Raw genomic sequence first — 26,116 nt, 5'->3', positions numbered from 1 at the left:
AGGAGATACGATTTGAATAAGTGTGGCTAACCTGCATAGACAGTAGCTGCCCTGGTTAGGCAAAATGCTTCTGTGATGTAAATTCCATGTAACTCTATGTAATATAAATGTACAAAATTGATGGGAAGGAAAAGACAAGCTGATCCCATCAAGCCTGCCCCACACTCACAATGATCGAAGCATCATGCCGAAACACTTCTCCCCCTTCCCAGTAGGATCGCCAACTCTCCAGGATCACCCTAGAGTTTCCAGGAATTAAAGAACACTCACCCACACCCTGCCGCAAGCTATTCTGGGAGAAAAATCATGACTATTTCAAAAAAAAAAATTGAGTGCTTTATTCACTTTTGTTGAACTCTTCCATTTATTTGATGTAAAAATACTGTAAATGGGACTTAAAGGATATATGAACAGATGGGGCAGGTGATCAAACCTCCAGCATTCCACCCAAACAGAGTTGCCAACCCTCATCCTCCCCCTCCTGCAGCCATGTCATTTCGTGCCCAGTAGGCTCCCAATCCATTCCTCTCATACCACACTCATTGTGAACCAAGTGCACAAATACAGAAGCTGCTACTTTCGGGGTATTTCAATCTCACTTTCAAACAGCCAAAAAAAGTGAAGGGAAAGTTTCAGAGTCAGGGACTTTACTGCTGAAGGAACACAAGGTTGTATTTTTCAGTTGAGCCTTCCGCTGCCAATGCGAAATAAAGAACTTGCATTTATATCACAGCCAGCTTCTTTCTGAAGTGTAGGCATTTTGTTTTGCAGGAAAATACATCAATCAATCTGTGCACAGCAAGATCCCAAAGTCAGCAACGAGCTAAATGGGCAGTTAATCTGCTTGTTGATGATGCTGGTTGAGAGTTGAAAGTTGATAGTGCAGGACGCCCTCAGTGGAGCACTGAAGTGTCAGCCTAGATTATATACCTGTTATAAATTAAATGGTACAATTTTGAAGTGGATGCAGGAACAGAGATACCTAGGACCTAGGCACGTAGGATTGAAGCCCCCTCTGGAAGAACTACGTTAGGGAATTATCCCTTCAACTAGCAGTTTTCCATCACTTCACTCAGCTCTAAATTCTGTGATCTCAAAATCAAAGATGGAACTACTGCTGTAAAAATAGAACTGCAGAGGAGAAGCTGAACAACTACTTTTGGTTTATGCAGCCTGCCTGTTACTATTTGCAAGAGGAGCTGGCTTTTCCTTTAACTGTACTTCCTGATTTTTTACATTTTTAATATTTCAGTGCTTCAGCCACGGACTAATACCGGAAGTACATGCGTGCTGTATTATAATAAGATAAAAGCAGAAGCAAGTGGTAGGGCATCACACCAGGACTATGTATGGACAGGCAGGTTAGTGATGAAGCAATCACTGACACAATGATCTCACACTATAGACTGAAGACTTCCTTTACAGAGTTCGTACTTAGCAATAACTGGGAGAAGGTATGAAGGAAGAATTTTTTATTCATTCTTGGGATGTGGGCGTCGCTGGCTAGGCCAGCATTTATTGCCCATCCCTAGTTGCCCTTGAGAAGGCGGTGGTGAGTTGCCTTCTTGAACTGCTGCAGTCCATGTGGTGTAGGTACACTCACAGTGCAGTTAGGGAGGGAGTTCCAGGAATTTGACCCAGCAGCAGTGAAGGAACGCCGATATATTTCCAAGACAGGATGGTGAGTGCCTTGGAGGGCAACTTCCAGGTGGTGGTGTTCCTATGTCTTTGCTGCCCTTCTAGATGGCAGAGGTTGAGGGTTTGGAAAGTGCTTGCCAAAGGAGGCTTGGTGAGTTCTTGCAGTGCATCTTGCAGATGATGGTGTGTCAGTGGTGGAAGGACTGGGTGTTTCTGGATGGGGTGCTAATCAAGCGGGCTGTTTTGTCCTGGACGGTGTTGAGCTTCTTGAGTGCTATTGGAGCTGCACTCACAAAGGCAAATGAGGAGTATTCCATCACACTCCTGACTTGTGCCTTGTAGATGGTGGACAGGCTTTGGCAAGTCAGGAGGCGAGTTACTCACCACGGGATTCCTAGCCTTTGACCTGCTGTTGTAGCCACAGTATTTATATGGCTAGTCCAGTTCAGTTTCTGGTCAATGGTAACCCCTAGGATGTTGATAGTGGGGGATTCAGCAATGGTAACGCCATCAAATGTCAAGGGGTGATGGTTGGATTCTATCTTGTTGGAGATGGTCATTGCCTGGCACTTGTGTGGCACGAGTGTTACTTGCCACTTGTCAGTCCGAGCTTGGATATTGTCCAGGTCTTGCTGCATTTAGACATGGATGGCTTCAGTATCGGAAGAGTCATGAATGGTGCTGAACGTAATACAATCATCAGCAAACATCCCCACTTCTGAACTTATGATGGAAGGAAGGTCATTGATGAAGCAGTTGAAGGTGGTTGGGTCCAGGACACTACCCTGAGGAACTCCTGCAGTGATGTCCTGGAAATGAAATGATTGACCTCCAACAATCACAACCATCTTCCTTTGTGCTAGGTATGACTCCAACCAGCAGAAAGCTTTCCTGATTCCTTTTGACTTCAGTTTTGCTAGGATTCCTTGATATTACACTCAGTCAAATTCTGCCTTGATGCCAAGGGCAGTCACTCTCACCTCACCTCTGGAATCCAGCTCTTTTGTCCATGTTTGAACCAAGGCTGTAATGAGGTCAGGGGCTGAGTGGCCCTGGCGGAACCCAAACTGGGCGTCAGTGAGCAAGTTATTGCTAAGCAAGTGCCGCTTGATAGCACTGTTGATGAGCCCTTCCATGACTTTATTGATGTTCGAGAGTAGCTTGATGGGGCAGTAATTGGGCGGGTTGGATTTGTCCTGTTTTTTGTGTACAGGACATACCTGGACAATTTTCCAGTGGCCGGGCAGATGCCAGTGTTGTAGCTGTACTGGAACAGCTTGGCTAGGGGTGTAGCAAGTTCTGGAGCATTTCTGTCTGAGGATTGTAGCAAATGCTTCAGCCTTATCCTTTGCACAGAAGCACTGGGCTCCCCATCATTGAGGATGGAGATATTTGTGGAGCCTCCTCCTCCAGTGAGTTGTTTACTTGTTCACCACCATTCATGACTGAATGTGGCAGGACTACAGAGCTTAGATCTGATCCATTGGTTGTGGGATAGCTTAGCTCTGTCCATCATTTGCTGCTTATGCTGTTTGGCATACAAGTAGTCCTGTGTTATAGTTTCACCAGGTTGACACCTCATTTTTAGGTATGCCTGGTGCTGCTCCTGTCATGCCCTCCATTCTTCATTGAACGAGGGTTGATCCCCTGGCTTGATGGTAATGGTAGACTGGGGAAATGCCAGGCCATGAGGTTACAGATTGTGTTCGAGTACAATTCTGCTGCTGCTGATGGCCCACAGCATCTCATGGATGCCCAGTCTTGAGTTACTAAATATCTATCCCATTTAGCACCGTGATAGTGCCACACAACACTAAGTCCTGGGATTCCTGGAAGAGGTGTGTTTTGGGGTGTCAGGGGTGGGGAGGGTAGGGGAGGCCCGGGTGGGTGGGGATGGTGGACAGTGGGGGACTGGGGTGTCTGCAGAGGGGCCACGGATGGGGGGGTGGAGAAGGAGGTTCTGCGGTTACTGGATATTAAGGGAGAGGGGTCTGTTAAAAGGATGGAAACGCCACCCCCCCACCTCCGTCCCGCCAAAGACCTGAACCCAATTATTTCTGGGCTTCCCCCATACCCGGGAACTCCTCTCGCCAGCCTAAAAATTGAGGCTGGTCGGGAAACAGCACTTAAGTGGTCAAGAATTGGCCACCTCAGAGCCTCAATTGGGTGGATGGGCCGTTCAAGGCCTTGCACGCACCAGCCTAGTATTACAGGGAGGTCGGGGCAGCTGGGAACCCAGGGATAAGCCCATCCGAGGTTACGCTCAATCCTCTCTACACCCACCATCGGGGGAGCCTAAAATTCTGCCCATAAGTTTTGGAATGTGAATTTCAAAATAAAGCTGAGGTATGGAGAAAAGAAACAAATGTCTGAGCAAAAATAAAGCAACGCAAAGCAATAAACTGATAATTTAAAAAGGAATAATTGATAAAGATCACCATTAGAGTGAGAGGGACAGAGTCTGTTTGATTGGCTCACTCCCAATATCTTGATGCTCACTCACCCTCACCCATCATGTAAGTGGGTGTGATTGTGTGTTGGTGTATCGGGGTGAGGGTGAGTGGGAATCCTGAGACTGAGAGTCAGCCAGACACACACATGCTTCCCACATTCAATCACTCTCTCCACAGCACATACTCGCTTACCTGCTCTCTCTGCACCTACGCTCCCCTCCCTCCCTCCCACATGCACACTCACTCCCTCTGTCTAGCTCGCACTCACTACCTCTCGCCGGCCCGCGCTCTCTCCCGTGCACTCCACCACATACGCTACCATATGCACTCCCTCCCTCCCTCCCTCCCACATGTGCTCCCACACGCTCACAACCCCATCCCTCCCTCCCGCATACACTCAACACCCTTCCTCCCTCCTGCACACATGCCCTCCCTCCCACCCACGCATGCTCCCACCCACACCCGCTCACTCGCCCCCCCTCGCCTGCACACCCTCGATCGCCCCTTCACCCAATCGCTCACCCTCACCCGCCCGCCCGCTCACTCTCGCTTGCACACCCTCCCACTCTCGCTCACTCGCCCTCCCTCCGCTCACTCAGCTGCCCACCCACGCTCGCTAGCCTTCCCGCACCCACCCTCCCTGCCCACCCACGCTCGCTAGCCTTCCCGCACCCACCCTCCCTGCCCACCCATGCACGATTGCCTAGCTCATAGCGCACACTCGATCGCCCGCCCTCCCACCCGGGCATGCTCACTCACCCTCCCGCTCATGGTCACTCGCTCATCCTTCCACCCGAGCATGCTCGTTTGCTCGCCCTACCGCCCACGCTCGCTCGCTCTCCCGCCCGCCCACACTCGTTCGCCTTCCCGTGCCCACCCTCCCGCCGGCGCTTCCCCTTCCGCCCGCTCACCCTCCTGCCTAGCTGCCCGTCCGTGCCCGACTGCTTAGCTGCCCACCCGGGCATGCCCGCCGTCCCGCTCGGGCACGCTCGCTCGCCCGCTCAGTCATGGTGTGTAGAAGGATTTCCTGATACTAATCCTAAAATTAATCTTAAAATGTGTTTCCACCCTATCCCAGACTTCTACTTTTACTGTTTAATTTAGAACAATATTCTAGGTTAATTTTTTTGCATACTCATGAATTTTAAAAAACACATTCTCAGGTGCTTCTTTCCCTGGTTGAGAAGCCCAAATCTTTCCCATCACTCAATTCCCCAATACACCCACCACCTTTAACATTCACTCCCCCACCACCACACAATGGCAGCAGTGTACCATATACGAGATGCACTGTAGCAACTCGCCAAGACTCCTTGGACGTCACCTTTCAAACTGACCATCTCTACCACCTATACGACAAAGGGCAGCAGGCACATGAGGGCACCACTGGATGGTGTTGGTTACAGAACGTGCCTGTTAAAGAAGTCTTCATAGTTTTCTGTATGTTAACAGCACGTCTTTATTAATTACTTGTAACCAAATACAGTAAAGGAGCTATCTCCACTTCTAGGTCTTAATGCGTCTCTGTTCAAACCACACTGACCCTAGGTCTTTAATCGCTGTGTGGCCAGTACTGTACTCAAGTCCCGGATTAGCCCTGTATGTGTCAGACCCTGATACTAAAACCGCCACTGCAAGTTCCCCTCCAAGTTGCACACCATCCTGACTTGGAAATATATCACCTTTTCTTCACTGTCACTGGGCCAAAATCCTGGAATACCCTTCCTAATAGCACCTTGAGTGTACCTATACTATATGGACTTAAGGATTCAAGGAGGCAGCTCACCACCACCTTCGTAAGGGCAATTAGAGATTGGTAACAAATGCTGGCCTTACCAGTGATGCCCTCATCCCATGAATGTATTTAAAAAAGGGTGGCTACCAAAGATCCCAATGTCACTATTTAGAAGAAGAACAGGGGAGTTCTGCCTGATGTCGAGGCTAATATTTATCCCTGAACCAAAATCACTAAAACAGGTCATCATACCGCTGTTTCTATGAGCTTGTTCTGCACTCATTCCCTACATCTAAACAGAGTCTATACCCCAAAAGTACTTTATTGGCTTTAAAGTGCTTCAGGACATCCTGAGCTTGTGAAAGATGTTAAAGTGCAAGTTCTTTCTTTTCTTTTTAAAAAAGTATGAACTCCAAAAGATAGACAATGTTTGAAGCAAGTGCTTTTGCAAGACAAACATTAGCACAGTCTGAAAACGAAGATAGTGACCACTTCATTCTGGAGATAACAGATGTATTTATATACTTGGTGTTTTGTGTTTCCTGCTATGATATCTTTGCCTTGACTCATTGTCTCACTTACAGTTATCTGCTGCCTCCATTTAGCCCCCTCCAGGTCTGCACTCCCACCCTCAACAGTTCACACAAGAATTTTTTTAAAATAAATTTCTTTCACTGGATGCGGGTGTTGCTGGCAAGGCCAGCATTTGTTGCTCATCCCTAATTGCCCTGGAGAAAATGGTGCTGAGCCACCTTCTTGAATTACAACAGTCTATGTGGTGTAGGTACAGCACAATGCTGTTAGGATTCCAGGATTTTGACTCAGTGACAGTGAAGGAATGATGTGGTTCCAAGTCAGGGTGGTGAGTGGCTTGGAGGGGAGCCTGCAGGTGGTGGTGTTCCCATGTGTCTGCTGCCCTTGTCCTTCTAGATGGTAGAGGTCGCAGGTTTGGAAGGTGCTGTCGAAGGAGCCTTGGTGAGGTGCTGCAGTGCATCTTGTAGATGGTACACACTGCTGCCACTCTGCATTGCTGGTGGAGGGAGTGACTGTTTAGGGTGGTGGATGGCGTGCCGATCAAGCTGACTGCTTTGTCCTGGATGGTGTCGAGCTTCTCGAGTGTTGTGGGAGCTGCACTCATCCAGGCAAGTGGAGAGTAATCCATCACACTCCTGACTTGTGCCTTGTAGACGGTGGGCAGGCTTTGGAGAGTCAGGAGGCAAGTTGCTCACTACAGAATTCCCAGCCTCTGACCTGTTCTTGTAGCCACAGTATTTATATAATTCAGACAATTGAAGGTTATAAAATTGATAAGGAGATGGTATTGGAGAGGCTGCCTGTACTTAAAGTTGATTAGGTACCAGGAGTGGCTGAGATGCATCCAAGGATACTGAGTGAAGTGAGAGTGGAAATTGCGGAGGTACTTGCCATAATTTTTCAGTCTTTCGTAGACTCAGGAGTGGTGCCAGAGGACTGGTGAATTGCAAATGTTACACCTTGTTTAAGAAAAGATAAACCCAGTTAGTTTAACCTCAGTTGGGGGGAAACCTCTAGAAACTATAATTTGGGGCAAGATTAATAGTCACATGGACAAATGTGGATTAATTGAGGAAAGCTAGCATGGATTTGTTAAGGGCAAATCGTGTTTAAATAACTTGCTGGAGTTTTTGGAAGAGGTTACAGAGAGGGCTGATGAGGGTAATGCTGTTAATGTGGTATACATGGACTTCCAAAAGGTATTTGATACTATAAACTTGTGGGCAAAGTTGTAGCTCATGGAATAAAAGAGACAGTAGCAACATGGAAATGAAATTGGCTGAGTGACAGTACTGACAGTGACAGAAAGTACTGGTTAATGGATGTTTTTCAAGAAGGTTTGTAGTGGAGTTCCCCAGGTGTCAGCGTTGGGACCCTTGCTCTTCCTGATATATATTAATGACCTAGATCTTGGTGCACAGGGCACAATTTTGAAATTTGTTGATGATAAAAGAAACTTGGAAGCATTGTGAACAGTGAAGAGGACAGTGTAAAACTTCAAAAAGACGTGGACAAGTTGGTGGAATGGGTATACAGGTGACAGATGAAATTCAATGGAGTGAAATGTGAGGTGACTCATTTTGTTAGGAAGAACATTGAGCGACAATATAAAATAAAGGGTACAGCGCTAAAGGGGGTGCAGGAGCAGAGGGACCTGGATGCAAGTCATTGCAGGTGGCAGGACAGGTTGAGCACGCAGTTAATGAAGCAGATGGTATTTAGGCAATGTTTGGTAATGAGAAACAGTTTTCCCCAACATCTGATCAACATTCATCCCTCAGACAACACCACCCACATATTATAAATCAAATATAAATTAAATTTAACTGTTCTTTCAAAGAGCCAGCATGGACACAGTGGGCTGAATGGCCTCTTTCTGTGCTATAAATTTCTATGATTCTATGAATTACTTATGAAGTATTGTTTGGGGAAATGCAGAAGGAATTTTTCACATCAATTATCTTCTGAAAGTCATTGAGATATAATGTATAATTGATATTAAATACTTGGTATGAATATGTAGTGCAATGGAGAAAAAAGTGGGGTAGTGGACTATTTGGATAGCTCTTTCAAAGAGCTGGCACAGACAGGATGGCCAAACGATCGTTTTCTGTGCACTATGATATTGTGATCAATAGGATGAATAACCACTTAATCTGTTTGCATCTTTTGGTTGGTGGTTACTGAGTGATGAATGTTGTCCAGAAATCGGGGAGAACTCTTTTGTTCATGATCAAAGATTGCCACCTGAACTTAAAGCAAGGGCTAACAGGATAAGAGTTCGAGAGAAACTGAAAACTGCATTTACAGAAATCTGACACTTCTGAGATGGAAAACCACAGAGTGCAAGAGGACAAAGTTGTTTGAATGCTACTTCAAGTTTATTCTGGGAGGAGCTAAAAGCAAAGAACTGTGGATGCTGGAAATCAAAAACAAAAACAGAAACAGAAATACCTGGAATAACTCAGCAGGTCTGCATCGGCGGAGAAGAGCACAGTTGACGTTTCGAGTCCTCATGACCCTTCAACAGAACTAAGTAAAAATAGGAAAGGGGTGAAATATAAGCTGGTTTAGGGGGGGGATTTGGGGTGGGGGGGGCGGCGTTGTTGGGACAAGAAGCCAGTAGTAGGTGGAGATAACCAAAAGATGTCACAGACAAAAGGACAAAGAGATGTTGAAGGTGGTGATATTATCTAAAGGAATGTGCTAATTAAGGGTAGAAAGCAGGACAAACAAGGTACAGATAGCTCTAGTGGGGGTGGGGTGGGGTGAAGGAATACTAAAAAGGCTAAAAGGTAAAGATAAAACAATGGGTGGAAATACATTTAAAAATAATGGAAATAGGTGGGAAAAGAAAAATCTATGTAAATTATTGGAAAAAACAAAGAGGGGGGAAGAAATGGAAAGGGGGTGGGGATGGAGGAGAGAGTTCATGATCTAAAATTGTTGAACTCAATATTCAGTCCGGAAGGCTGTAAAGTGCCTAGTCGGAAGATGAGGTGCTGTTCCTCCAGTTTGCGTTGAGCTTCACTGGAACAATGCAGCAAGCCAAGGACAGACATGTGGGCATGAGAGCAGGGTGGAGTGTTGCAATGGCAAGCGACAGGGAGGTCTGGGTAATGCTTGCGGACAGACCAAAGGTGTTTTGCAAAGCAGTCATCCAGTCTGCGTTTGGTCTCTCCAGAGCTATCTGTACCTTGTTTGTCCTGCTTTCTACCCCTAATTAGCACATTCCTTTAGATAATATCACCACCTTCAACACCTCTTTGTCCTTTTGTCTGTGACATCTTTTGGTTATCTCCACCTATTACTGGCTTCTTGTCCCAAAAACCACCCCCACCCCCTTAAACCAGCTTATATTTCACCCCTTTCCTATTTTTACTTAGTTCTGTTGAAGGGTCATGAGGACTCGAAATGTCGACTGTGCTCTTCTCCGCCGATGCTGCCAGACCTGCTGAGTTTTTGCAGGTATTTCTGTTTCTGTTTTGGTTTCTGGGAGGAGCTGTTGAACTGAAAGCAAGAATTAGTTGCAAGTAATATTTCCCCCTACTTGTTCAAAGTTTTAAGCTACGCACCACAGCAGATAAATGTACTGTGGTGGAGACATTGCAGGGGGTTTTGTGACAGAGATTGGCACTTTGAAGGAAAGAAAAAGGAGTTAAAAATAATTTAAGGAAGAGAGGAAATCGCAGTGGGCCACCTGAATTTTCCTCTGCTCAGTAGGCCTTATGAAATTGAGCTGCAGGCGAGGAAGCCTCACTTGTGGGGAGCACAGATCAGGAATTTGGACAGTTTTCACCTTTCTACCCAAAATTGAGGAATAGTTCAGAAACCCCCATCCCCACCACCTAGACATTGATGAAATCCCAAAAATAAAGCATCTGGAGAATATTTTCACCCCAAGGTGGGCCCTCCAGCCCACCTTAGTTTATCTAAATCAACCTGCAGCTCTCTGCCCCCGTCACTTCTCCCTGTCATTGACTGTTTCACTGGAATGAGAATTCGATTTGAAGTGCTGTTTATGAACAGGTTACGTGAACCTGTCTTATATTCCAGAAGGTTCAGGTTCAGGAGCGATCTAATCAATGACTTTAAAATGATTAAAGGATTCCATCAGCAAAACTATTTCATTTGGCAGATGTGTCCAGAACAATAATAACAGTTAAGCAGTGCTTTATGTCTCCCTCACTGCCTTTAGGATGAGGCACATGAGAGTGGTGAATCAGAAACTAACAAAAAGCCAGGGCTTTCCACAGAATTTCACTGAGTACAAGTTACAGAACCAAGACGGGTTGAAAAAGAGAGACTTGCATTAACGCAGTGCCTTTCATAACCTTGTGAGGAAATCAATATTCTTTTTGGATTTTTGTCTGTGTTTTTGTAAGTTAGCACCTATGAGCAGGGACCTCTGGTTGCCTGGAGATTGTAATATCAGGGTACAGAGTGTCTCCACCTTTGATACACTCGATTCTGCCTAGGGACAGGGGCAGAACTCTATTAGGATATATTAACAGGACAGGGGATATATTAACGGGACAGGGGATATATTAACGGGACAGATTAGTTCAAGGGACAGTTAATTGAAAGCAGATAAAGAGGCTACAAGCAGGTGAAGTGCCATTAGCTGTGCTGCTGACTGGGCTGGGGCTCAGAGAAACCCCAAGAGCCATTGGTAGCTCCATGCAGCAAAGAGCTGGGGCTTAAGGAAGCCCAAAAGAAATGTTGGCAGCAGCATGTCTGAGAGCATGGCAATGTTTAGATGTTAGGGAGCGTCACCTGGTCAGCACAGGGGGCATAAACTCAGTGGTAGGTCAGCTCAGCTGGAAAAGGCCACCAAGGCGGCTGGACCTGGAAGCAGATTTGACAGAGGTCTGGAATAGTGTGTCTTTTGGGTGGGAATTGTACTCGTGGAGCTCGGGTAGAATTTAGCTGCTGTCAGCTGGGGATCAGACTCGCTCTTTTAAGGCGAAGAGTTGAGATTTCTTGTGAGGAAGACAGACTTTGAAGAATTTTTGTGACTCACTGATGTCTGAGTGGGTTGCTGAGAGGTTTGGGGGACCGGCCTTGGTTGCGTCTGTCATTTAACATGCAGTTGGTGCAGTTTCTGACCACAGTTTGTCTGTTAATTCATGTTCACCCCATGTTAATTCTGTACGTTAGAGTATAAGATAGAGTTGACTGTTTGCTTTGCTGACTTTTGTAGAGTAACATTTCTTCTGTTTGTTTAAAACCATGGGCTGGGATTTTCCATCCCCACCGTGACAGGTTTTCCCACGGCGGATGCAACAGGCCATTCAAATCTCCTTTGACTTCAACAGGTCCAGAAGATCCCGCCGGCAGGAGGGGGCCGGAAAATCCTGCCTATGGAATCTTGTGGCTTTATTCTCTTAGTGAGTAACTAGTGTTTCAGATTTCACCTACTCTGACAATAAAAAGGTTACTGTTCCCTAACCATATTGTAACAAATTTTGTGCGCAGCAAATTCTGACAAACAGCAGTGCGATAACAACAAGATTAGTGATGTTGATTGAGTGCTTAAAAATTGGTCAGGACAATGGGAAAACTCCCCTGCTCTTCTTCAAAATATTGCATGGGATTTTTACATCTACCTTCTCCAATGGTGACTCCCCTAAGCATCAAACAGCGCAGAACGAGGCCAGAGCCTTGCTCAATTATTCACCAATGGAATGGCCTGGCCATGCATCAAGGTTGGTACCAGAACATCGTAGGACACACGCTTCGTGTGGAAGGTCGGATCTAAACTCAAGTTCAACTTGCACAACAAATTCCAACAAAACCAACTTGACCATCATCACTTCCGCACTCAATCCACCACCATCTTCAGAAAACAGTAACTAATGATGTACCTTGTCCCCGGAGGAAGAACAAGAATGAAACAAATCAAACAAAATTTGACACCAAATCGCGTAAGGAGTCCACAAAGAGATAAGGCCGAGATGCAAATCAGGAAGACAGTTTAACTGAGGCGTGGGTTAGTCAGACAAGTGATGATTTCAGCCACTCAGCAAACTAGGAACAGTAGGCAGATTTTGGAGCCCAAGTTAGTAAAATTGAAAGTCACCATAGTCCCAGAGGACTCAGATGCTGCTCTCTCATTAGAGAGACACGACTGGTGGTGAGTTTAAGCTGAGGGTCACCACACCTCAAGCGAGGGGCAAGGCTGAGAAGGCGGAGCCTTCATGGATGACCTCAGCTGGTACGGGAATCAAACCCACGCTGTTAGTGTTACTCTGCATCACAAGCCAGCTGTCTAGCCAACTGAGCCAGCCGACCCTTGCAAGTTAGTAAATGTGACGCGCAATCGCTTTTGCGCCCAGTGATGCCTCCACATCCACATGAGTAAGCTGATACCTCAGTTTAGCAAGAAGTGATGCAGGTAGCACACTGAGAAGGCAAATTATGGGTGGCAGCAGCCACAACATGACACAATCTGGACTTCAGCACCACTGATCACTGTACAATTTTAAGGAGAATCAAAGAGTGGTTCTGCACTTACAGATAATGCACATGGTGGGCACAAAGTGTGTTGGTACTTAATGAGACTCCGCAAGGAAAGTCACTGAGTGGGTCTGTAGTTCCAAGGACTCCATAGGAGGAGCCAAAGAGTGGGTCTGTACTTAGTGACTCCACAGATGTGGAGGGGGGGTCACAGTGGGAGTGAGAGAACAGCTCAATGAAATAGACTGATGGCATAACATAGCAACACATCTGCCAAAATCAACTGCATCACCTTTAACAACAACAACAACCTGCATTTATATAGTGCCTTCAACACATTAAAGCATCCCACGTTGCTTCACAGGAGTGTTATCAAGCAAGATTTGACATCATGCCACTTAAGGAGGTATTAGGCCTTTAGATATTAAGCTTGAACAAAGAGGCAGGTTTTACAAAGGGCCACAGGTTTGGGCTAGTAAATAGCAAGTTTAGGACTAATGTCAGGAAGTTCTTTACATGAGGAGCCATCAACGTGTGAAATGGACTTCTCGATAGAGCAGAGAAGGCAAAATCCTTGGATTCATTTTGGAAAAGGTTGAATTTTGTCATTTCACTGAAGGTCCAAGCTTTCTACTTTCCTTATCCACTCATCACCTTCAAATGAAAGCTTCCATTAATTTGCCTAATATCTCAAACTGTGAATACTAGCAGATATGTGTCTTCTGATTTAGGATTCATAAGCCAACAAGAGCATAAGAAATAGGAGTAGGAGTAAGTCATGTCGTGACAATGCCAAGAACATTTTTCAAATCTCTGGGCTGGTGAAATTCAAAGAGGGCAAACTACGGATTCCAAGCACACCAGAACTGACAATTTACAGGTACGGTAGCAAAGTGGTTATGTTAATCCAGTATTCTGGAGGCCTGGACTAGTGATCTGGAGCAATAAATTTAAATTCCATCACTCTAGCTAAGGGAATTTAAATTCAGTTAATTACACAAATTATAATAAAAAGCTAGCATCAATGGCTCACTAATGTCCTGTGGGAAGGAAATCCGCCATCCTTACCTGGTCTGGCCTATGTTTTGTTTTCATGGTGTGTGGGTATCGCTGGGCAAGGCCCTTGTACTCAGTTGTCTGCTATGCAGTTAAACCGCATTGCTGTGGACCTGACCAGGTAAGAATGGAAGATTTCTTTCCTGATGCTTCTTGAAGGCAGTGACAGTTTCTCCGTTGGCGCGAGGGGTGCAAGTTGTTGTCCACTCCTCTTGGATTGATCACCCATTTGAAAGCGTGGCGTTGGTAGAATTTCATAGGAAAAGTATAGTTTTCCTATATTCTGCCTCTGTTAGTTAGTTGATAAGTTTCTAAAACTTGCTTTTAATCATTTACTAATTTGGTGTCTGAGTCTTTGCCTGATGGTTATATCTCTGCTGAATTCAAACTGTTTAAAAGGACAATCTGGGTTCCAGTATTAGTCCATTCACAGTTAAATTGGAACAGTTTAAAAGATCAAAACATCCTTTTTTAATCTTATAACACCAGTCTTGAATGGTGGTGGGCAATTAAACAAATAATGGGATGAGGTTCTATGAACATCCCCATCTGCAATGATGGTGAAGCTCAGCACAAGTGCAAAAGAAAAGACCGAAGCATTTGAAACCAACTTCTGCCAGAATTGCCAAATGGCTGATTCATCTCAGCTTCGCCCCAAAATCCCCGGCATCAGAAATGCCAGTCTTCAGTCAATTCAATTCACTCCACATGATATCAAGGAATGGCTTTTAGCACTGTGTACAGTAAAAGTCCTGACCCCATCCCAGCTGTGGTGCTGAAGATTTGTGCTCTAGAACTAGTCATGCCTCTAACTAAGCTGTCCCAGTACAGCCACAATACTGACATATACCCAACAATATAGAAAATTGCTCAGGTATGTCCACAAAAAACATGACAAATCCAATCCAGCCAATTACAACCCCATTACAAAAACAGAATTACCTGGAAAAACTCAGCAGGTCTGGTAGCATCGGCGGAGAAAAGGGTTGACGTTTTGAGTCCTCATGACCCTTCAACAGAACTGAGTAATATTAGGAGAGGGGTGAAATATAAGCTGGTTTAAGATGGGGGGGGGGTGGGGGGAAAGAATTTGGGGGGGGGGGTGGGGGGGGGGGTGTGGTTGTAGGGACAAGCAAGCAGTGATAGGAGCAGATAATCAAAAGATGTCACAGACAAAGGAACAAAGACATGTAAAAGGTGGTGATATTATCTAAACGAATGTGCTAATTAAGAATGGATGGCAGGACACTCAAGGTACAGCTCTAGTGGGGGTGGGGTGGAAAGACTGACAGGGCATTAAAGGTATAGATTTAAAAATAATGGAAATAGGTGGGAAAAGAAAAATCCATATAAATTATTGGAAAAAACAAAAGGGAGGGGGAAGAAACGGAAAGGGGGTGGGGATGGAGGAGGAAGTTCAAGATCTAAAGTTGTTGAATTCAATATTCAGTCCGGAAGGCTGTAAAGTGCCTAGTTGGAAGATGAGATGCTGTTCCTCCAGTTTGCGTTGGGCTTCACTGGGACAATGCAGCAAGCCAAGGACAGACATGTGGGCAAGAGAGCAGGGTGGAGTGTTAAAATGGCAAGCGACAGGGAGGTTTGGGTCTTTCTTGCGGACAGACCACAGGTGTTCTGCAAAGTGGTCACCCAGTTTGCGTTTGGTCTCTCCAATGTAGAGGAGACCGCATTGGGAGCAACGAATGCAGTAGACTAAGTTAGGGGAAATGCAAGTGAAATGCTGCTTCACTTGAAAGGAGTGTTTGGGCCCTTGGACGGTGAGGAGAGAGGAAGTGAAGGGGCAGGTGTTGCATCTTTTGCGTGGGCATGGGGAGGTGCCAAAGGTAGGGGTTGAGGAGTAGGGGGTGATGGAGGAGTGGACCAGGGTGTCCCAGAGGGAATGATCCCTATGGAATGCCGCCAGGGGGGGTGAAGGGAAGATGTGTTTGGTGGTGGCATCATGCTGGAGTTGGCGGAAATGGCGGAGGATGATCCTTTGAATGCGGAGGCTGGTGGGGTGATAAGTGAGGACAAGGGGGACCCTATCATGTTTCTGGGAGGGAGGAGAAGGCGTGAGGGCAGATGCGTGGGAGATGGGCCGGACACGGTTGAGTGCCCTGTCAACGACCGTGGGTGGAAAACCTCGGTTAAGGAAGAAGGAGGACATGTCAGAGGAACTGTTTTTGAAGGTAGCATCAGCAAAACAGATGCGACGGAGGCGAAGGAACTGAGAGAATGGGAAATTTCCAGGATCCGCAGTAGTTTTTTGTTACAACCCCATTAGTCTACTCTCCATCATCAGGAAAGTGATGGAAGCTGTCATCAATGCTATCAAGCAGCACTTATTCACCTACTCACCGATGCTCAGTTTACCACTCAGCTCCAGATCTCATTACAACCTTGATCTAATCATGAACAAAAGAGCTGATTCCAGAGGCAAGGTGAGAGGGATTACCCGTGACAGCAAGGCAGCATATGACCGAGTGCCAAATATTGTAAAATTGATATCAATGGGAATCAGGGACAAAACTCTCCACTGGTTGGACGCATAAAGGAGGTTGGTTACATAAATACATAGAAGCATACATACGAACTAGGAGCAGAGCAGGAGTAGGCCACTCGGTCCTTCAAGCCTGCTCCATCATTCAATAAGGTCATGGCTGATCTGGGTGTAACCCCTGCATACCCCCGATAACCTTTCACCCCCTTGTTAATCAAGAATGTATATAGCTCTGCCTTAAAAATATTCAAAGACCCTGTTTCCACTGCCTTTTGAGGAACAGAGTTCCAAAGACTCATGACCCTCTGAGAGAAAAAAATTCTCCTCATCTCTGTCTTAAATGAGCGACCCCTTATTTTTAAACCATCACCCCAGTTCTAGATTCTCCCACAAGAGGAAACATCCTCTCCACATCCACTCTGTCAAGACACCTCAGGATCTTAAAGGTTTCAATCAAGTCACCTCTTACTCTTCTAAACTCCTGTGGATTAAAGCCTAACCTGTCCAGCCTTTCCTCATAAGACAACCCACCCATTCCTGATATTAGTCTAGTAAACCTTCTCTGAACTGCTTCTAATGCATTTACATCTTTCCTTAAATAAGGAGACCAGTAATGTACACAGTACTCCAGATGTGGTCTCACTAGTGCCCTGTACAACTGAAACATAGCATCCCTACTTTTAAATTCAATTCCCCTCTCAATAAATGATAACATTCTATTAGCTTTCCTAATTACTTGCTGTAGCTGTATACTAGTCTTTTGTGATTCATGCACTAGGACATCCAGGTCCTTCTGAATCTCAGAACTCTACAATCTCTCACCATTTAGATAATATACTTATTTTTTATTCTTCCTGCCAAAATGGACAATTTTACATTTTCCTACATTATACTCCATTTGCCAGATCTTTGCCCACTCACTTAACCTATCTATGTCACTTTGTAGCCCCCTTACATTCTCCTCACAACTTACTTTCCTGCTTATCTTTGTGTCATCAGCAAATTTAGTAGCCACATCATCTGTCCTTTCATCCAAGTCATTTATATAAATAGTAAAAAGTTGATGCTCCAGCACACCACTTATTACATCCCGCCAACAAGAAAAAGACCCATTTATGGCTACCCTCTGTTTCCTAGCATTAGCTAGCTAATCTTCTATCCGTGCCAATATGATACCCCCTACACCATGAGCTTTTATTTTCTGCAATAACCTTTGATGTGGCACCTTATCAAATGCCTTCTGGAAATCTAAATACAGTACATCCACTAGTTCCCTTTTATCCACAGCACATGTGACTCCTTCAAAGCACTCCAATAAATTGGTTAAACATGATTTCCCTTTCACAAAATCATGTTGACTCTGTCTGGTTGTCTTAAACTTTTCTAAGCCTCCTGCTTTAACATTTTTAATAATAGCTTCTAACATTTTCCCTATGACAGATGTTAGGCTAACTGACCTAGAGTTTCCTGCTTTCTGTCTCCCTCCCTTTTGAATAAAGGAGTTATATTTGCTATCTTCCAATCTAATGGTACCTTCCCCAAATCTAGGGAATTTTGGAAAATTAAAATCAGTGCATCAAATATCTCACTAGCCACTTCTTTCAAGACCCTAGGATGAAGTCCATCAGGACCTGGGGATTTGTCAGCCCGCAACTCCAACAATTTGCTCAATACCATTTCTCTGGTGATTGTAATTTTCCCCGAGTTTCTCCCTTCCTTCCAATTCCTGATTTACGTCTATTTCTGGGATGTTACTTGTTTCCTCTATTGTGCAAACCATTGCAAAATACCTGTTCAATTCATCTGCCAACTCCTTCCTTTTCATTACTAATTCTCCAGGTTCACTTTCTATAGGATCAACGCTCACTTTGTTAACTTTTCTTATTTAAATATCTATAGAAACTCTTACTATCCATCTTTATATTTCCAGCACACTCTCATACTTTAAATTTTCCTTCCTTATTAATCTTTTTTTCATTCTTTGCTGCCCATTATATTCTGTCCAATCATCTGACCTGCCACCCATCTTTGCGCAATTAAATGCTTTTTTTGTGGTTTTTGGAGGTCAATCATCTCAGTCCCAGAATATTGTGACAGGAATTCATCAGGATGGTATCCTAGGCCCAACCATCTTCAGCTGCTTCATTGATGACCTTCCCTCCATTATAAGGTCAGAACTGGGGAGGTGCGCTGATGATTGCACAATGTTCAGTACCATTCATGACTCCTCAGATACTGAAGTCGCCCATGTCCAAATGCAGCAATATCTGGACCACACTCAGGCTTGGGCTGGTAAGTGGTAAGTAGCATTCACACCACACAAATGCCATATAATGACCATATCCAACAGAAGAGAGTATAGCCACCTTCCTTTGATATTCAATGAAATTACTATTCAGCCACCATTAACATCCTGAGGATTATCATTAACCAGAAGCTTAATTGGACCAGCCACATAAATACAAAAGGAGGTCAGAGGTTGGGAATTATTTCGTGAGGATTCACCCCTACTATCCAAAGCCTGTCCACCATCTACACGGCACAAGTCAGGAGAGTGATGGAATACTTTCTACTTGCCTGGATGATTGCAGCTCCAACAACACTCAAGAAGCTTGACACCATCCAAGGCAAAGCAGCCACCACCTTAGACATCACTTCCCCACCATCCATACCACCAGCATACAGTTGTTGCAGTGTGTAGCATCTACAAGATGCACTGCAACATCTCACCAAGGCTTCTTTCATAGCACCTTGCAAACCCACAGCTTCTACCACCTAGAAGGACAAGGGCAGCAGCTACATGGAAACACCACCACCTGCGAGATACCCTCCAGTTCACACATAATCCTGATTTGGAACTATATCTCTGTTCTTTCACTGTCACCGATCCAAAATCTTGGCACTGTGGGTGTACCCAAATCAGATGGACTGCAGCGGTACAAGAAGGCAGTTCACCACCACCTGCTCAAGGGTGCTTAGAGATGGGCAATAAATGCTGGCCTTGCCAGTAATACCCATGCCCCATGAACAAATGAAAATTAATGAAACAAAAATGGGTCTCATTGAAGTTAGATGGACCAATTCAATAATTTGGAAAAGAAATGGCAATCATTATGTTTTGTGTTTTTATTATTTTCCCAAATGCTGGATTAATCTGGCGTATCGACACCATAGCACACATCGCCGAGACAGGTGTTAAGCATAACTCAGTTAGTGGCCTGAGTCATGGAATCAAGACCCATTCCGGAGACTCGAGTACAAAATCCAGCCAACACCTCTGATGCAATATTTATAGAAGTCCCGTGATACTGTTTCAAAGAAGGGCAGGAGATATCTTCCTGATGTCCTGGCCAATATTTATCTCAACCAACATAATTAAATAATTATCTGATAATTATCTCATTCCTGTTTGCATTCACTTGCTGTGTGTTAATTGGCTGTTCCATTTCCAACATCACAACAACATCAGAAACGTGTACTTATAAAGCACCTTGCATGTAATAAGACATTCCAAGGTGTTTTCCAGGAATCAGAGAATTGTTACAGCACAGACGGAGTCTATTCAGCCCACGGTGTCTGCACCAGCTCTCCGGTTGAGCAGTTCACTTAGTGCCATTCCCCTGCCTTCTCCCTGTAACCCTGCACATTCTTCCTTTTCAGATAACAGTCTAATTCCCTTTTGAATGCTTCAATTAAACCTGCCTTCACCACACTCTCACAGTGTAATCCGGACCTTAACCACTCGCTGCGTGAAAATGTTTTTCATATCGCTTTTGTTTCTTTTGCCAATTACTTTAAATCTGTGCCCTCTCTTTCTTGATCCTTTCATGCACGGGAACAGTTTCTCCATTTCTACTCTGTCCAGACCCCACATGATTTTGAACACCACTATCAAAGCTGCTCTCAACCTTCTCTTCTCCAAGGAAAACAGTCCCAGCTTCTCTAATCTATCCTCATAAATGAAGTCTCTCATTCCCAGAATCATTTTTCTGTACTCTCTCTAATGTCATTCTTCCTAAAGTGCAGCACCCAGAACTAGATGCAGTACTCCAGCTGAGGCCGAACTAGCATCCTATACAAGTTCAACATAACCACTTTGCTCTTGTACTTTATGCCCCTATTAATAAAGCCCATGATATTGCATGCCTTATTAACCACTCTCTCAACCTGTCCTGCCACCTTCAATGATTTATGCATATATACACCCAGGTCCCTCTGCTCCTCCTTTAGATTAGTACCCTTTCTTTTATATTGTCTTTCCATGTTCTTCTGACCAAAATGAATCACTTCACATTTCTCCGCATTGAACTTCATCCACTACCTCTCTACCCATTCGACCAACTTGTCTATATCCATTTGAAGTTCTACACTACCTTCCTCAATTCAGGAATGTTATAAAACAAAATTTGACACTGAGCCACATAAGGCGGTATTAGTAGAAAATGCTGGAAAAACTCAGCATTCTGACAGCATCTGTGGAGAGAGAAACAGTTAACGTTGAGTCTGTATGACTCTTCTTCAGAGCTCTGAAGTCATACCAACTCGAAACATTAACTCTGTTTCTCTCTCCACAGATGCTGCCAGACCTGTTGAGTTTTCCAGCATTTTCTGTTTTGTTTCAGATTTCCAGCATCCACAGTATTTTGCTTTTATATTAAGATGATATTGGGGCAGATGACCAAATGCTTGGTCAAAGAGGTAGATTTTTAAGGAGCATCTTAGAGAGGGAAAGAGTAATAGAGAGATATAGGGAGAGAATTCAAGAGCATAGGACCTAGATAACTTAAGGCACAGCCATCAATGGTGGAGTAATTAAAATTGAGGATGTTCAAGAGGCCATAATTAGATAGGGTGCAGAGATCTCAGTAGATCGTGGAATTGTATGACTACAGTTCAAAAGCACGTCATTAGTTATAAAGCACTTCAGGACATTCTTAGGTTATGAAAGACACAATAGAAATGCACCTCATCTGATTAGGCACTTTACAGACTTCCAGACTTAACATTGAGTTCAACAGCTTCAGACCATGAACTCTCTCCTTCATCTCCACCCATTTTTTAAATCCATTTTAAAAAATTGTTTTAATTTTAATTTATTTATTCATTTTTAAACGTACTTTTTTATCCTTTTCCCCAACAAACAGGGCTATCTGTCACTTGTTTCTACGTTGTGCTTTCACAGAGTGCTGTCACTTGTTCTGCTATTAACACATTCTGTTATCTTATCGTTATTCCACTATCTGCACCTTCTTTAGTCTTTAACACTACCATTAACACTCCCTTTGTCTTGTGTCCATGACATCCTTATCAATCTCTCCTGAGCTCCCACTTATCCCTGACCTTCTATTTTGCTCCACCTGCTCCAGCCCCTTTTAAACAGTATAAAATCCATCACATTTCTACTTCTCTTTAGCTCTGAAGAAGAGTCATACGGACTCGAGACGTTAACTCTGTTTCTGTCCCCAGAGATGCTGCCAGACGTGCTGAGTTTTTCTAGGATTTTCTGTTTTTCTTTCAGATTTCCAGCATCTGCAGCTTTTTGCTTTTATTTTACTCTAAAATGGCAAGTTGTTCTATATCACATATCATTGTGTGAAACAGGGTCACTTTACAGGGAATTAAAATGTTTAAGTGGTGCTGAAGGAATCAAATAAAAACAGAAGATACTGGTAATACTCAGCATCTGTGGAGATAGAAACAGAATTAATGTATCAGATCACAGAATCACAGTGCAGAAGAGGCCCTTCAGCCATCGAGTCTGCACCGACACCTGAGAAACACCTGACATACCTACCTAATCCCATTTACCAGCACTTGGCCCATAGCCTTGAATGTTATGACGTCCCAAGTGCTCATCCAGGTACTTTTTAAAGGATGTGAGGCAACCAGTCTCCACCACCCTCCCAGGCAGTGCATTCCAGACCGTCAACACCCTCTGGGCAAAAACGTTTTTCCTCAGATGTGTGACTATTTATCAGAACTTCAGATCGGTTGAGCATTTCCAGCAGTGTTTGTTTTTATTTCAGATTTCCAACATCTACAGTATTTTGCTTTTGTGTTGATGAAATAAATCCTGATTATTCGTAATACCTCAAAAATGTACAACCCTAGGGCACAAATGCAAATTACTGAAAGGAAAAAAATCTTCACTTAAAGGGCATCTGAATTATGAAATAATCTACCAAAGGAAGTGAGATATAAAAAAAACTGCCCTTATTCAAGAACCAAGTGGGGAAGGCAGTGACATAGTGGTATTGTCACTGGACTCGTATTCCAGACCAGAGTAAGGCTCTGGGGTTTAAATTCCACCAAGGCAGATGGTGATATTTGAATCCAATAAAAAAAAATGTGCATGACCACCACTGCTGTAAAAACCCATCTGGTTCACTAATGCCCTTTAGGGAGGGAAATCTGTTGTCCTTACCCCGGTCTGGCCCACATGTGACTGCAGACCCACAGCAAAGTAGTTGACTCTTAAAGACACTCTGAACAAGGCCAATTAGGGATGGGCAATAAATGCTGGCCTAGCCAGCGATGCCTACATCGAACAAATAAAGAAAAAGCAAGCACCCAAATACAGCAGCTTGCATTTATATAGCAACTTAAATATAGTAAAACATTCCAAGGCGCTTTGCAAGAGTGTTATCAGACAAAACTTGCCAGCGAAATAGACAGGACATGCGACCAAACACTTGTACTAAGAGGTGGAACATAAGAAAGAGGAGCAGAAGTAGGCCATTCAGTTTATCGGATCTCCCCCATCATTCAAAAAGGTCACAGCTGATATGATTGTGGCTTTCCAGCCTGCCACCTCACCCCCCACAATACCATAAGCCTCAACTCCCTTGTAGATCAAAAATCTATCCATCACAACCTTGAACATATTCAATGACCCAACCTCCACAGTTGTCTGGAGCAGAGAATTCCAAAGATTCATGATCCTCTGAGAGAAGAAATTCCTCCTCATCTCCATCTTAAACAGGGAGAGCCCTTATTCTGAAACTGTGTCCCCTAATTCTAGTTTCCCCCATAAGGGGAAACATCTTTCCTGCATCTACCCTGACAAGGCCCCATAGAAGCTTCAATAAGATCACCTCTCATTCTTCTAAATTCCAATGAGTATAGACCCAAAACAAAAATACCTGGAAAAACTCAGCAGGTCTGGCAGCATCTGCGGAGAGGAGCACAGTTAACGTTTTGAGTCCGAATGACCCTTCAACAGAACTAAGTAAAAATAGAAAAGAGGTGAAATATAAGCTGGTTTAAGGGGGTGGGACAAGTAGAGCTGGATAAAGGGCCAGTATAGACCCAACCTGCTCAACTTTTCCTCATAAGATAACCCCTTCATTCCAAGAACCAATCCAGTGAACCTTTTCTAAACTGCTTCCAATGCAAGTATATCCCTATTTAAATAAACTAAAACTGTAAGCAGTACTTTAGATGCAGTCTCACTAACACCCTGCGAAGTTGCAGCAAGACTTACCTACTTTTATACTTCACCCGCCTTACAATAAAGTCCTACATTCCATCTGTCTTCCTGATTACTTGCTGTAGCATTTCAAGGTTGGTTTTAAGGTGAGATTTGAGAGAGGCAGAGACGTTTAGGGAATAAATTCCTGAGTTTAGACACATGCCATTTGCTGGAAATGTGGAACAAAACCACAAGAAGCTGGAAATGCTCATCAGGCCAACAACAAAGGCCGTTCTGCCCATCGCTTCTGGTGTGGGCCCTTCTTCAGAACTGAATTGGAGGATCCTCAACCGCGATATGAACTTGGCCCTGTCTCTCCCCACAGATGTAGTGCTTCCAGCATTTCCTGGATTTTATTTATTTTTTAAAATTACAGATGAATTTCCTGATTAACGTACCTTCGGGATGGCCGAATGGCCTTTACTTTCTCATAAATGTACCACCTGTTTCAAAACAGACCGGGGTGAATGTTGACAGTTTTTCACCGGCCCCTCCACTCCCACTCGCCCTGTTAATTTCCACCCCAGATTCACACCATAAACAGACCATCACTTCAGGGCACAATCCCACACACACACACACACACACACACATGTCCGGGACAAGCATCATTTCCACTGCATCTGGAGGCGAAAACTTTCCAAGCGCTCAGCCCACAAGCTTCGTTCGGGGTTTCTAACGCGCAACTTCTTTTGAACAGACCAAGTCGTGACAGTTTAATTCACTCCGTCTCGACATTTACAAAAAAAAAACAAAATGAAACTCGCAATAACCACGGTTACCTGGGCAAAACTTCCATCGGAGTCCCAGCTGGAAACCACCAGATTGATGTTTCAGGAGAGGAGAGTCATTGAGCCGAACCCTTCTACTGGCTCAGTGCGGAGCCTCTGAACCAGCCCCACTCTCTCTCTCTCTGTCTCTGTGTGAACTTCCTCAACTCAACCCGATGACTCAGTCCTTTCAACCACTTTGACTTTCTTTTTTTTTTCAAAAAAATAAATAAATACTTCTCACTGTCGGGTGAGCTACCAGAGCAATTTGGCCGGTGTCCCCGACCTAACCGTGTCGGTCTGCAGCAAACTTCCTGCCTCACAAGCGGCGGCTCTCGGCCGAACAGGGTTTACAAACTGGTTGGCGCTTCCCCTCTGCTACTCCCCCGTTAACCATGTGAGTGCCCTACAGTAAGAGCAGCACCGGAACCCGGACCCCTGAACCCGACGACACAGCGAGTTTGGGTTCTGAGCCCGCCTTGGCAGTTTTGTGAACCTGATTTGATTTCAAAAAGTTGGGAAATGAAACGCTGGCGGTCAGGGCGCCCGTGAAGCGATCAGATGGCCGTAAAACCCAGCCGGGTTCACTCGTGTGGCGCGCACACACACAGATACACACACCGCTGCCAACATGGGGGCACAGACTCACATACAGCACCGCTGAGAAATGTGCACGCGTATATACACAACCACTTGCGGACACTGAAACTGAACTGGACTAGCCATATAAATACTGTGGCTACAAGAGCAGGTCAGAGGCTCGGAATAGTGCGAGGAGTAACCCCCCTCCTGACGCCCCAAAGCCTGTCCACCATCTACAAGGCACAAGTCAGGAGTGTGATGGAATATTCCCCACTTGCCTGGATGAGTGCAGCTCCCAAAACACTCAAGAAGCTCAACACCATCCAGGATAAAGCATCCCGCTTGATTGGCACCACATCCACAAACATTCATTCCCTCCACCACTGACGCACAGTAGCAGCAGCATGTACCATCTGCAAGATGCACTGCAGGGATTCACCAAGGGTCTTGAGACAGCACCTTCCAAACCCACAGCCATCTAGAAGGACAAGGGCAGCAGACACATGGGAACACTGCCGCCTGGAAGTTCCCCTCCAAGTCACTCACCATCCTGACTTGGAAATATATCTTCATTCCTTCACTGTCGCTGGGTCAAAGTCCTGGAACTCCCTAACAGCACTGTGAGTGTACCTGCACCAGATGGACTGCAGCGGTTCAAGAAGGCAGCTCACCACCACCTTCTCAAGGGCAACTCGGGATGGGCAATAAATGCTGGCCCAGCCAGCGAAGCCCACATCCCATGAATGAATTTAAAAAAACACAGCTAAGGACATACACCTAAGGACACGTGCACACTTGCTGACGTGCACATACAAACAGGAGCACCGGTGTGTTCAGACATAAAAAGCAACAATTCCATATATAAACACACAAAAATACAATAATGGGAACATGAGTGGGCCATTTAGTGCGTCAAGCCCG

General features: G+C 44.8%; 1 protein-coding gene across 1 annotated transcript in view; it reads right to left on the bottom strand.

Moving 5' to 3' along the window:
* Positions 1-24,820, bottom strand: part of sh3bp2 (SH3-domain binding protein 2) — a 150,837-nt gene extending 126,017 nt beyond the window's left edge. Inside the window, exon 1 of the mRNA XM_078561115.1 lies at positions 24,626-24,820. Within this exon, the coding sequence (XP_078417241.1) occupies positions 24,626-24,642 (17 nt within the window). The 5' untranslated portion in view covers positions 24,643-24,820. The remainder of the gene's footprint in view (positions 1-24,625) is intronic.
* Positions 24,821-26,116: the final 1,296 nt, after the last annotated feature.

Source organism: Cetorhinus maximus, chromosome 2 (genome assembly GCF_964194155.1).
Source record: "Cetorhinus maximus chromosome 2, sCetMax3.hap1.1, whole genome shotgun sequence".
NCBI lineage: Eukaryota > Metazoa > Chordata > Chondrichthyes > Lamniformes > Cetorhinidae > Cetorhinus > Cetorhinus maximus.
The sequence above is the reverse complement of the archived record's forward strand: the minus strand, read 5'-3'. Positions and strand labels throughout refer to the sequence as shown.